Source organism: Lepisma saccharinum, chromosome 27, assembly GCF_977018435.1.
Source record: "Lepisma saccharinum chromosome 27, izLepSacc3.1, whole genome shotgun sequence".
NCBI classification, from domain to species: domain Eukaryota; kingdom Metazoa; phylum Arthropoda; class Insecta; order Zygentoma; family Lepismatidae; genus Lepisma; species Lepisma saccharinum.
This window is the reverse complement of record NC_139255.1, coordinates 15,071,824-15,086,625: the sequence shown is the minus strand read 5'-3', so window position 1 is coordinate 15,086,625 and position 14,802 is coordinate 15,071,824. Positions and strand designations below refer to the sequence as shown.

Here is a 14,802-nt window from a genome sequence, read left to right as displayed (position 1 = left end):
GAATATTGTCGTCCAAGAAACCAGAAATTATCGCCCAAATTTTAGGATTAAAAATTAAGTGCACTATAGATACAGGGAGTGAATGCACTATAATGAAATATAAAATTTGGCTTAAGTTACGGGACAGGTTACCCGGGCTTAAACTTCAGAAATGTCCCGGAGTGAAACTACTAGATTTTACTGGAAAAGAAAGTTCTAAAATAGTAGGATGTAGAAGAATTCACTTTGAAATTGGGGGATGTATATTTGAAGATTTGGTCTATGTAAGTCTAAATTTAGATGCTGACTTATTGATGGGCTACCCATTTTTGGAGAAATATCAAGCAAATTTAGATACAAAAAACCAAAGACTGTATTTAATGAAAGAAGGACTGCTGGTGGAAGAAGAATTATTAGGAAGAAATACTTTGACGGGAAAAGATACGTCGGACCTTGAAAACTGTATTAGTCAAGTAATCATTGATGCCTGGATGGCCAATGAAGAAGAAATAAGACAGAAATCCTATTCTCCTGAGATACTCAACTTTCAAAGGAGAGAAGAATTGTTGCAGTTATTATTGGAATACCAGGAGATTTTTTCCTGCAAACCGGGACTAGCAAAAAATGCTAAATGTACAATACCTCTGACGTCCCAGGAACCAGTATCTTCTAGTCCATATCCCATTCCGATGGCTAAAAGAGAGAAGTTGGAAGAAGAGTTGGAACGATGGAAGGAGTGGGGTGTAATTCGGCAATGTCAGTCTCCATATCTAAACCCCTTGCTTGGTGTGGTTTGAGTTGGTGTTTTAAGTCCACTTTATGCACAGTAAGGCTAATCGGGACTCGACCTACAGTTTAAAGTGGGATCCGAACCACTTGTGCCTCCACCGGGTATCGAACCCGGAACCCCTCGATTACAAGGCAATGACGCTACCACTGCACCATTGGGGAGGCTCTAAACCCCTTGCTGGTGGTCAATAAACCTGATGGTTCGGTGAGACCATGTATTGATTTCCGAAAGTTGAACAAGTTGATAATAACTCCAAAAAACACGGTACCAGTTTTGCTGGAAGCCTTACAAAAATTCAGAGGAAAAAAGTATTTTAGTTGCCTAGACTTAGCTTCCGGATATCTGCAAATCCCTATAGACAATAGACATCAAGAATATACAGCTTTCTCATATAAAGGACGTTCTTGGTGTTTTACGAGAATGCCTTTTGGTTTATCGAAAGCAGTGGCTGTATTTATTCATGCCATGCAATCTTTGTTTGAACCTCACACTGAAGAGTTCCTAACCATCTACAAAGATGACCTGTTGATCTTTGATGAAACTCTGGAAAATCATTTCCATCACATAAAGTGGGTTTTATCCAAGCTAAAGGCCGAAGGATTTACAGTAAAACTGAAAAAATGCCAATGGGTGAAATCAGAGATTAAGTATCTTGGCCATATTATATCTGGAAGTTGGGTTCGAGTCGACCCTAAAAAGGATGAAGCTATCTTAAAATTTCCTAGACCTCGAAGTGAGAAGGATCTTCAACAGTTCTTAGGGTTATTAAACTGGAGAAGAAGGTTCGTAAAGGATCTATCTCGAAAGACAGCAAACTTGGAGAAATTATTAGCAAAAAATGTCAAATGGGAATGGACTAACGAAAATGAAGCTAGGTTTCGAATTCTGAAGAAGGAGTTAGTCCAATTACCTGCCCTAGCGCAGCCTGATTTCACCAGGCCTTTCTGCCTGCTATGTGACGCGTCCCTGACTGGATTAGGAGCGGTGTTGTTCCAAGGGAAAGTAGAACAAACTCCGGACTTAGAAAACATCGCCATTATACAGTATGCCAGTCGGAAACTAAAGGGATATGGACGAAACTATACCGTACAAGAATTAGAATGTTTAGCAGTACTTTTCGGAATAGATCATTTCAAAGTCTACTTGTATGGCACCAAGTTCTACGTTTATACTGAGCATAAAAATTTGATATGGCTAGAGAATAGCCGTGACTGGAGTGCTAGGTTAACTCGTTGGGCCTTAAAACTTCAACAATTTAACTTCTCCATTTTTCATATTAGTGGAAAGCAAAACGGGATAGCCGACGTCCTAAGTAGATATCCTCAAGCTGAAAATTTCGTGGATAACGATCCTGAAAATGAAGGCACTTACTCAGTGGGATTGACGAGAGCACCCAGTTTAGCAGGAGAAGAACTGCAAGAATGGTGGAACGCCCAAATTCAGGATGAATGGTGCCGTAGCATCTCTGAAGACGTTCGATTGCAACCTAATTCCGGTTACCTGCTACATGAAGGCTTGTTGTTTTACAAGGATAAGAAAGGACGAGGAACTTACCGATTACTAGTTCCAGACGTTTTGATTCCTAAGGTAATGGTTGCCGAGCACGACGAGGCTGGTCATTTCGGGTTCACCAAAACGTATAAAAGGTTAAGACTTCATTTCATTTGGCCCAAAATGAAAGAGAAGATTGCGCAATATGTGCGGGAATGTTTTGTATGCTCCCGAAACAAACCGGACAGGAAAGGAATCTGTAGGCAACAATTTAGCATTAAGAACAAACTTCCCCATGATGTATTGTCTATTGACATAGTGGGAAAGCTACCTAGATCCGGGACTTTAAACTTTATCCTCACCATGGTAAATGTAGGCAGTCGATACGCTATAGCTTACCCTTTAAGGACTGCTAAAACTGAAGAAGTAAAAAATAAACTTGAACAAGGATATATGGCTCATTATCCTAAACCCAAATATGTTTTATCAGACAGAAGGACTCAATGTACTTCCCATAAGTGGGCTAATTTCTTGAAGAAACATGGGATAATTCCGTGGTTCACCACTCCCTATCATCCTGAAAGTAATCCCGTAGAAAGGGTAAACCAAGAAATCGTAAGGTTGCTGAGGACTTTCTGCTCGAAGCAACATGATTCTTGGCACAAATACGTAAATAAAGTATGCTGGCTGATTAATTATTCGGTATCCGAAGCTACAGGATACGCCCCAGCTGAACTATTTTATAACAAGCTGGTACCTTCTAATTTATTGAAGCATTTAGAATGGCCCGAAGGAGACGAAGGAAAGATCAAATGGGAAACCAAATTGTTCCTGGCCTCATATAAACCCAGAACTCAGAAAAAGAAAGGCGGGCAAACCGGATATATTTTGAACACCGGAGATTTAGTGTTAAAAAGAAATCGTAAACTGAGTTCGGCACCAAACAAAGAAATCGCCAAATTTTTCGAATATTTCCTAGGTCCCTATGAACTAGTAGAAATCGGGAATAATGTGGCTTTGCTAAGGGATCCCTGGACGAAGGAAGTTTTAGGAAAGGCCACAACCTTAAAAAAATTAATTGTTCAGCCGATCGTAGAAAGGAATTGCTGGAGAAGTGGAGCTCGAGCCGAGAAGGACTGGAACCTAGAAAAACAGAAATTTAATAATAGTGAAGAACCGGAATGAAAAGAAATATCTTATAAACAGTTCACAGGGAACTGAGGATGTTTCCATAAGCCGAGTAAGCGTTATTGCTTGGTAAGCCAAGGAAAGGATACCAGGGGAAAATGTTGATTCCCTTACTCTTCGAGGATAGAAGAGAAAATTATTGTAACAATTTAAATGAAGAAATTGTTATTTAAGAGGCTGAGTCCTCATAGCGTTAGCAAAAATGGCTTAAATTGTAAACGTTTATAAGAAAGGTCAGATTTGATAAAGAATGGTCTAATGTTCAAGAAATGTAAGAATCTATAAAATTACTGTTGTACAGTGACATTAAAGGGTCATTAACTAATACTGAATGGTCTAGCCTGTAAGAATGAGTATATATTTGATGTTACTACGCAAATAAAGAAGGGGCAAAAATGTAATAAGGGCTAAGTCTTGAGAAAGGAATAAGAACTAATGAGAGAATTAGAATTTTATATTATGTAAAAGATAAAGTTTGAGATGATTACCAGATCAAAGGTTTGCAAAGAATGATTCATAATTATGACGAATCAAATAATTTTGTTAACTATTATGTGGATAAACTGAAAAATATGATATTTAAAGCCAAATTGTTTTTGAATAGGCTTCATTACATTAACAAGACTAGATATTCAACGAAAATATTTGTCCTAATTTTGAACTTGAACATGTAACAAAGAAGCTTTGTTGTTTACTGTAAACTTCTCATAACAGAGATGATTGATCTATAACTGATATGACTGAATAAGTTAATATTAATTTCTGTGTTATATTCAATAATTCGAAAGGTTTGTGATGTTGAATTTGTTTGTTAAATCATTAAAACTATTGTGTTGAATTAAAAACTAATTTTCTAATTAACCCAAGTGTTTTAAAGATTTCAGATATGGGTTACTAACAAAAGTTTATTTGAAAAAAAAATAGAAGAAGAAAGGAGTTTAAAAAGTTGTGATCAAATATTTCTCTTTCATGTAATAACGTTTGAAAATTATATGATATGTTGAGATTTAATACTTCTATTTAAAATTTGGATATAAAATTGTATTTAAGAAATGTACTTAATTGAAATATAACCATATAATTTCTAGTGTTGTGTTATAAATGTAGATAAAGCATTAAAATGTGGGGAACAATATTATTAGTTCTACTGAACTAATCATTTAATTTGAAATAATAAACGCAATTTGTATATATAAATAAAAAAATGTATAAGAAAGGCAAAGAGTTTAGACAAAGAAAAATTTGTTTCACTTTCGTTTCTCAAATTTTCCTTTAAACTACAGAGGGGGGGAACCTGTTACGACCTTACTTATTTTGTAACTTTGAGATTCCGTGTTAAAAGAAAATTTGATATAGTGTTACCTCAAGTCATTGGTAATGTCCGTGATACTACATGTTGTGACGCAAATATGAACGCGCCAATCAAGGCGTTGTCGAACTAATGTATTCACCTTTCTGTAACTATCTAATGAAGACAGCTCGCTAAAGACAACGGGCATTTATTATGATGTAAATATAGATTTGCCAATCAAAGAGTATCCATGTTTGATGAACTAACCTAATTGTAATTAAATAATGGCGGAACATTTAAATTTGTATATTTCCAAAATGTAAGATTTTATCAACGTTAAAGAAATAATTGTTAACTCAAATGAATATGTAAACTTTCTTTGTAAATTATTAATTGCCAAACTATGTATTTTTCAAATATCTTTCTGTTGTAATTTAGAGAATTGTAATAAGAAATTACCTAAAGACAGGTGTTCGAGGCTGGAACTTTGGGTATAAATACGAAGGAGTTTGGTCCGTAAGGAGGTCTTTTCTGGTGTCAGTCTAGGAAGAAGTGAATAGGTGCAAGCCGCTCTTCTGTAAAACCTAGACTGGCCAAATAGGAACGGTCTAATCTAGGAAGAAGTGAATAGGTGTATGCCGCTCTTCTGTAAAACCTAGGTTAGCCGAATGAGATGTAAGTTCCAATTTAGGAAGAAGTGAATAGGTGCAAGCCGCTCTTCTGTAAAACCTAAATTGGCAATCTCGGGTGATAACTCCAAGTCTAGGAAGAAGTGAATAGGTGTATGCCGCTCATCTGTAAAACCTAGGTTTGGGCCACCCTAGTTTGACCTTTCTAGTAAGTTCAAAATTATCTATTAACAATTGATCTCCAAGTTCCAGTGATCAATTACCTAACCACTGGCTGTAAGTATTCAAGCAGTAAATAAACATTTCATTAAAACTTCACGACGTTGATGAAAAATATGATTGATTAATTTCTTTTACTTCTCTTCTCTGCCACTTTTGGCTAATCGCGAAGACGAGGATGAGTGATGAAATAAATGAGAGACATTCGCAAAGAAATCGATCCAGGATCCCTGACGCTCTGTTACCACCCTATCTCTGAGGTTGGCTATGAGAAATGTGAAGGGTACAGGGGAAAAATAGACGAATGTCACAAGAAACTGGAATGGAGTTAAATGAATTTTAATGTTTGAAACGCTGTTACATCTACAATATGGGTTAGCACTGTATGAAAGTTTTACATAATCTGAAGCATTATATTGTTTAACTAATGATATAACAGTGTGTCTAATAATGTAAAGACGAAGAACACATTTTTGACCAAATTCTTTCTTAATGCACATTTTGCAGGTAAAAAATGATGAATGTCCATTATTCGCACAGAAGAAAAAAGCAAATAAAGATGAATGTCTATTTGAATTGTAAAATACCTTAATAAAGAATATGAATGCTTTGTGAAATACACGAACAAAATGCAAATGCATAAAGTCACTCATTTGTCACTATGAGGAAGATCTTCATATAACCTTCTTGTATATTTTCCACAGAATTTCTTCAAGTTCTGCAAGTCTTTATATTTTTCAAGAGAATTTGGAAGTGTCATCATATTTTCTTGATGGATACACAAATTCACCTTCTTCTAAATAAGGCTGGATGTTTCTTTTGTTGTTATCACACTTGAAGACCAAGCGCCGTTATATGTGTTCCTGTGTAATACAAGTTGAGGTTGAGTGTGTACAATCTGAAGCTCACGGGTTGGTCTTGTAAGGAACGGGCACTTTGGTTTCAAGGTACCATGAAAGAAATCGCTCCAACTTCTAAATAAACTTTGGTCACAATCTTCTACAATTAAAGGAAATGGTTTCTGTCTTGAAGCTCTAATGTTGTCACTCCGATCTGCAGGAACTTCAGCTCTAATTCTCTGATTTAGAGCCATGTTTCGATCAGACTCCATGTAGGAATGGCCCCTGATAGGGTAAGTCACTGTAACAGTTTTTAAACGCTTTCTGATGTGGACAAGATAATAAAAGAACCTGATTACTGTATAGTTTTTATTTTGCCCACAGTACGAGTCACAGAACAATGTTGAATGTTGAACATCATCTCCAAGGTTATGAAATACAAAATCAGAAAGCATAGATGCGACATCGTCTGCACTTTTCTTCCCAACAGTCTCGTCGTAAGTGTAAAACACTGAACTGTTAGTGGAAAGAACATGAACATTAAATAGAAAAAATGACAACTGTCTCTTATAATATACATCATTGGTACTAATATTGGGTAACTTCAAATTCTTTTGAAAGTCAAAACATACTGCCTCACGTGACGTCATCTTCTGACTTGAGAGACGTGCTTAGCGTTTCCTTGTAAAGAAAGAATCTGTTCTTCGTAAATGGAGCTCTTGTTGAGTGTTGAGGTCTTGAAACTGTGCGTGTAACTGAAGTTTCTCTTCATGAACAGATGAGTTAGACAGTTTGTTCTCAAGAGTTTGTTTATTTATCATCCTGATTTTGTCTTGGAGTTTTGTGCATTATAATTGTCCATTCTATTAAATTGCACATTTATGTTATTTCTTTCTGTAGGAGGTATCACCGCAAAGCATTTCAAACGAGAGCACTTGCAGTCTGTCCCTGTTTCATGAGTACTACACAGCATTTTCTTTCTAACATCACTCACCCTTCTTTGTTCTTCCAAAGTTATCCACTTCTGGGTCACTCATGGCGAACACTGTGAAACCAACAAAACCTGCATTCAAACTGACAATGTCAGTACTGAGACGACAATGCGTCTGTGAAGTAAAGTCTGTTGTTGTCATATTGCGCAATGAGTCCGTATCGTACGCGACGATCTATTCCTACACAATGGATGGACAATCATCATTTTTGCCCTGTAACCCTAGGACATCTATCGTTTTCCCCCTGCACACGTTTTTTTAAACCTTCATTAAATATGTGTGTCTCAGCACTTTTAGCCTGTTTTGACATTTTAACCGTTAGTGTGGACTGCCTTTAATATCAAGGAGGCAAAATATCAATTTTTGTGATTTTGTGACATTCATCTTTTTCCCCTGTACCCTTCATATGTTAAAGAAGCAGTTTACCATCACAACATGGCAAATTTATTGACAGATAGTTTTACAGAATGTTACCACATAATACATGGATGATAAGCATAAAACTGGCAAAAAGCTATTTACATTCTCACAATTAACTGTATCGGCCCACTACCATGTTTTACTTATTTCAATTGTATCTACAATTATATTCAACCCCTGTACTTTCCTCATTATGTATTCAGAGATAGACAATGTTACGTTGCAATAGCAATGCTCTCTAACAATAAAAATGACAATTGCTGTGTTAACAATATCCTTGGTAATGACATAACATATCTGGCAGAGTTAAATATTATGAATGTACTTGAAATAGTTTTAAACAGAAATAACAAACGTAGGGTGAGTGCCTTTTTGGAATTACTAATTGTTGACATGTACAGATTAAATATTTATCTTGAAATAAGATAAGTAGAGGCTCTATTTAAAAAGTGCTACAAAATGTCATATCATTTTCTGGTCTAAAACGTATTTGATGTTGACTTTTGGTATTTTAATAATTTAAAAAATATTTAGATATGAATTTAGTAAAAGTATCATGTTGTTCTTGCTTAAAAATTTCTAATTAATTGAAAAATCAATTTAGGTTACAATTTAATAATAAGATACATATTTGCAGTTCAAGAAAAATAAAATACACAACCATGCATATATCGTTCACTGAGAATGACAGTGTTCTATGTACAATTTTTCATTTTTTTATAAGGGCCCTTTCAGGTTTTACATGATATACTGTATTTATTGAACCTTTGTCACCATTGCGCTGAAACTTTGCATCATTGCAGAGGCCGATATGTTGAAGTCTCTAAAAAGATTGGTTAGATATTTATGCTGCAATTAATTATTGAAATTTGAGATAAAACAATTACACGGAACACTATTTATTTACTCAGAGTTTTAGATACAGTCTTATTTGGCCATTTTACACTGAAACAACATAAAGTTGAAACGAAAAATAGTAAAAGATAGAAACAATAACAAGATGGGATAGATTTACATGTTCTTGGTCGGTAATATACAAAAATTACGTTCTGGAAGGAAAATATCTACATCCGGGGCAAGTTTGTTGTAGAATTCTGGCAGCCTGAAATACAAGGAGCGTTGTAGAAGGGATAGCCTAGTGGTTGGGTTGTGAAAGAGTAGTAGATTGCGCTTTTGCTTTTGGGGTACCCTGAGTGTATATTCACCGATTAGAAGATCTGTTCTGATTTTGCCATTTATTACCTTGTATAAAAATTTCATGTCAGCTAGATCACGACGAAAGGATGAAAGGTGAATATTCAGAGCAGCCATGGTGTCTGATTTGGATACATGTCGGAAAGAAGGTATTCTATGGCGAACAATGGCAAGAAAGAAACTGAGAAAATAATCTATTCTGGTAAGATTGGTTTTTGAGGTCATTGCCCAAATAGGGGAGCAGTATTCAAGGATGGGCGAGATGACAGATATTAGAGAATAACGCAAGAGATGATGGGTTTTGAACTTCACTAAATCTGTATAGAAGACCAATAAGGCGCATGGCTTATTTAGTGGTAGCTATAATATGATATTAAATGTGACTTTTTCATCCATGATAATACATAGGTCCTGTTGAGTGGAAACTTTTTAGATTGGATTATTTTCAATAGCATAAGCAGACAATAAGACTTTGTTCTTTTCTAGGGAAAATGTAAGGAAAGAGCATTTCTGAGGGTTTAGTTCTAGATTCCACTAACAACACCACTTAATTTTGATTTGAGAGTGCCAGTGTTCTATATACCAGATATAACACTGAATTCTGGGAACTAGAAGGAGAAGAAACAGTTTCATTATGAATTTGTCATTGGGTAGCAAAGTAAAATAAATAATTCATATTTTGGAAAATCAATCAACTGCTTTGATTCCACTATCATCCAGAATGTCTGTATGTTACCAACAAAAGTAAGAACCGAAGACCACTACTATTGCTAAACAGCTTCCACAAGTGACTAAGGTTAGAATGCAAGTGGTTTATCTCATATTCGCGCATGGGACTTGCGGTTGGTTGCGGAAATTGTCGTAACGCTTCATTGGCTGTTAAAGTTTGCATTCTCGTGGCTGCTTCCAAAATCTGTACATGGGCCAAAAACACTCTCAATATATCAATATTCGTTGTATATGGAGAGGCATCAGTCGAAAGCAAAGATGAAACAATTGCGTCCTAAATGGACTATCGCTAAAATATCTCCATTTGTTTACAATTTGGAGATAGAACATTTGCATTCTCACTGGACAATATATCGCGCAGTGCTTTACAGATGATTTTTGGCAACCACAAAAACCGTGTAGCGAGTGTACGTTGGAATTAATTATGGTCAAGCAGTCTTCTTTCTCTTAGCCTATCTGGCAGCATAACACACATTAACAGTAGTACCTATAAATTCCTACCAGGAAGAGAGAAAAGCTCTCTGCCGCTGCAATTTCAACCCTAAGAATAAGCGTGAGTGATGCAAACACCTATTTGGAAAGTAATCCTGCCCCTTCGTTACCAAAAGGCATTCTGCATCTATATTCAGTGCCAAATTTTTGTTTCATCCTGAAGGGGAAAATAGCACACAGCGCAAGCAGAGACGTGGTATTAACGTTTTTGGCAAAGAGGCAAGGGAGGTAAGTTGCGAGAAAACATGGCAACACAGGGACAATCGGGTACAAGCAAAGGGAAAAATTTTCTGTAACGATGACTGCGACAGAAGTAAACAATCAAAAGAACCTTCGGACAGAAACCTTCGGGCATCTTCCCCTCCATCCGGTCAGCTCTGGTAAGGTATATGCACGCTCCATTCTACTGGTCTCCAAAGGGGCCGTTAACCGTTTGGCGGGTGCGTCATTTTTTTTAACACGAGTGGGTGCGTGGGGGACTTTGTTACCCCAAACGTTTTTATTATAAAAACAGTATTGTTTCACATTTATAATTGAATACCTTTACTTAGACATGTTCTTGCGTTCTATATTTGTGTCCTTGAATATACAAATGGTTCTTTTTTATTTATTTTCACTCACACAATGATAAATTTGTTGTTGTTACATAATGTATAGGTATCTTTGATTTTAAGCATATTTATGATATTTATTGATTTTCACTTTAAAAATAATAAGGTTCTTGGATACTTTATTTGTGTGTTTGAGTTTGCAAATGTTTATATTTTATATCCTTCACTCACAATAATAAGTTGTTGTTTATCCGATAAATGGCATGATGAATAGATAGAAATAGTAAATGAAAGTTAATCGTCATTACTATAATAATGATCGGTGAAAAAACTTATAATAATTATGAAAGCAGCAAAAAAATAATATTTCGCGTAAAAATAAAAATTACTTGCATGAGAAGCCGCGTGGGGAAACCCCGAGAATGCAAACAAATGGAAGCGCGATTCTGGTATGTAAACAAAGGTAGACAGAATAACGGCGTCTTTCTCCGTCGGTAGCAGAAATTCCAGTGGAGAAGCAGCAGAGTGGACGGTAGGGTGGCACCAGTAATATCTAGGCAGCACAAGAAACACGTTTGTGGGGTAACAAAGTCACCCAACGCGCCCGTCGGAGGGTTAAGGGTAGGGCGCTAAACAGGTGTCCTCCTTGAGTAGTGCCGAAATCTTAATATTTATTACACAAGCATGATTCTAAATATTAAAAACCAGATATTTCATATTGGAAACATTATGCTGGCTTCTTCAAGTTACTTCAGTGCTACATCGCATCCTAGTGGTAAAAAATTGAACTATTGTTTATCAGAATTTACTTCCCCGTGGTCTCCGTAGCTTCTATACGAGGTTTCAGCACAATCCGTTAATGCTAATGGGCTCCACAGGGCTCTGAGTAGGGAAACGTTTATTGGGCCATCCTGTATATGCCAATCGTAGATAGTAAAGTCAGCAGTGTCTGTGCAGGCACACCCACAGACACACACATGATCATTAGGTTTTCTAGGTATTTACAACCCAACACCCAGGAGGAGTTACAATCGTTGAAGGGTTAAGCCACGAAAGAGAGATGACTTCACGTTTTCTTTGTCATTCATAATGCACCGAATAAGTGAGGATACATACGGAAAGGTACGCAAAACTTTTAACATTATTGTAGAAATAATTACTGAATTCTGTAGGCAACGCTCTTCCGTTTCAGTAAGAAGAAACACCACACAGAAATCCTCCTCGATAACCTAGTGGTTAAGGTTCTCGCCTTGTATTCAAGGATTCCCGGGTTGGATCCCGGTGGAGGTTTCACATCTAAACTAGCTGACTAGAGAGATACAAGCGCCATGTCAGTTTTCGAAAATCTATTTTGATTTACTAGATTGAATTACAACTAAAATAATATGCATGTTTTTTTTTTGCCGTATCACCAAGTTCAATCCAAACCTTTAAAAAGTGTGTGATTATAAGAATTACATTAATTGCTACATTACTAAAACTGTAGATTACCTTTGATTGATTGATTGAATGAATTGTTTGTTAAGTCCACTTTATGCACAGAAAGGCTAATCGGGACTTGCTCTACTGTTTTAAGTAAGATCCGAACAACTATATGCCTCCATCTGGTATCGAACCCTGGACCCCGCAAGGTGACCACGCTGTCTGTCACAAGGTGACGACGCTACCACTTCACCATCGGGGAGGGCCCTGTAGATTACCTTTTTTTATTGGCAATAAATAAGAATAGATATAATTAAGTACTAATCATGTGTACATAGGATTTTACACTAAGTTTGTATATTTTTTCTACAAAACTCGCGTACCAGTATCTGAAGGTACGTTAAGCAATAGTGGTACGCGTATGAAAGTTTGGGAAATCTTGATGTAGGAGAATGAAACGGTGTAAAGAGTGTGTGTTATTCCACATTTTAAACTCATTCCACTAAATACACAAGTATCAATGCAGGGAGAAACTAACATAGAACCGACTGCCGTGTACACCCTACTATGTAATCAGGTACTTCTGATAAACAGGAAAGGACATTATTTCTGATCTGACCTTCTTTAACCTTTTGATTGATTGATTGATTTGGTGTTTTATGTCCACTTTATGCACAGTAAGGTTAATCGGGACTGGACCTACAGGTTAAGGTGGAATCCGAACCACTTTGTGCCTCCACGGGGTATCGAGCCCGGTAACACTTGATCACAAGGTGACGACGCTACCACTGCACCATCGGGGAGGCCCTTTAACCTCTTGCTGTAGCGTTTTTTAAATGCTTGTCACTTTTTCGTGAGCAACTTTTAACAACTGTGTCAAGAGTTGTAGAAAATACGCGAATCTAATGTTTAGGACAGACAGTGAAAACAGTTGTGTGCCAATAAAATAATGTCTTGTTTAGATACACAAGGTGCGTTTGCTTCGAGGCTATGTACACCGCTACACGATCCAGGGAAAGATCTTTGGTAGAGATCCAGAAGCAATCCATACCCGACTTCGAACGTTATATTACGCTATGATGGAATCCTAGACGTAACCTCGGGTACCACCTAGGAAACACCACAGTTTGCTATTCTGTCTGTTGTTACAGTTGTCATGGCCTGCATAGTCCGTAAAGTGTTTGTAAATGTTTTGGTATTTATAAGAAGAGTGTTTGTTTCTTTAACGGTCCTTGAAAAAAATTGTTATGTCATGCAAATAGGAGCTGTCGTGGTCCTACCACAAGTGAGAACAGTGTTCGATTCCTGGGACGAGTGATCTCAAGTGGGAATTTTCCAGATAATGCAGCGTGATGCTCATCACAACACGTTCACTACGAGATCGCGAATGTCTGGCGTTACCTGCACATCTCTTATGTACGCCATGAAACGGTACAATGGACAGGAGCTGACCTTTATGTGAGGTACATATAATTTTATTTTGGAGGATTTTAATGGATCAATTTCCAAATTCCAATTTTCTCTGTATTTCACGAGATAAAACACACCTTTCAATATAGCGTAGCAACTGTGAGGAACTGAAGAGCCGGAAATGATCGAAGTCGGATCAGTTCCTTGACTTACAGCACAGCAACTGGGAGGACAGTAACAGCCGGAATACATCGAAGGTTTGCCAGTTCGTGGACAGAAATCGCAACGCTGTAATGTTTTGTACTTTGAAGCTTCATCAGAAATTACACCTTTGTATTATTTAAAAATGCTTCGTCTTCTTTCCAAGTGTTGCCAATAGTGTCAGATTATATTCGGAACATATCCAGCTGACTGCTGGTGTGTAGGTAGCGGGCTTATGAGCTGTGTATAGTGTAAGCAAAAGGATTAGCAATGTGTTCTGGGTTGAGATTTAAAAAATGATCCTCCTGGTCGTAAAATGAAATTTACACATATAGATGAATCATATTTCTCGTCGCCTAATTTCTACTTTATATTACTTCATAGATCTCAAACATGTGGAAATTTGACATGAGTACTCGTAAATCAATGAGTAGTTTTTATGCAACAGAAGTTGCTCTCTAATATTCCTCCAGGATATAATCTAAATTGTATTCCAAAGAGCACTTGCCCGTCCACAAACGGCACTTCCTCCAGTAATCGTTCAATGACATCGAGCCTTGCTTCCAGTAGATTCAATGACCGCAGCTCCATGACAAGAGGCAACCCAACCCCAATGCCCAGCGCTCCGATAACTATAATGCCTCCGCAAACAGCCAGCCATTGTTTTTATGTCAATATTGCAACCTGTAATTAAACGAGCGCATCGGAATTCTGTCTTTTGCAAATCTACTAAATTGTTCAACGTCATATCGCCCGTCAACACTCCGTTTTTTTAAAATACAGGGTGTCCGGATTGGAACGCCCTAATGGAAACTGTTTGTAACTCCAAATGTATTTGATGTATCCAAATTAATTATACATTAATGAATATACATAGTCATAAAGGTTCTGTGAGCAAAGCAAAAATTAGTACATTAGTATTTTTTGTAATTTTAATACATTTCTACATACGCCCAACGAGTCGC

General features: G+C 36.9%; 1 protein-coding gene across 1 annotated transcript in view; it reads right to left on the bottom strand.

The window, feature by feature from the left end:
* The window catches only part of LOC145980152 (dipeptidase 1-like), a 169,161-nt gene that overhangs the window by 118,702 nt on the left and 35,657 nt on the right, over positions 1 to 14,802 (bottom strand). The window contains exon 3 of the mRNA XM_083113195.1: positions 14,342 to 14,469. Within this exon, the coding sequence (XP_082969321.1) occupies positions 14,342 to 14,469 (128 nt within the window). The remainder of the gene's footprint in view (positions 1 to 14,341; positions 14,470 to 14,802) is intronic.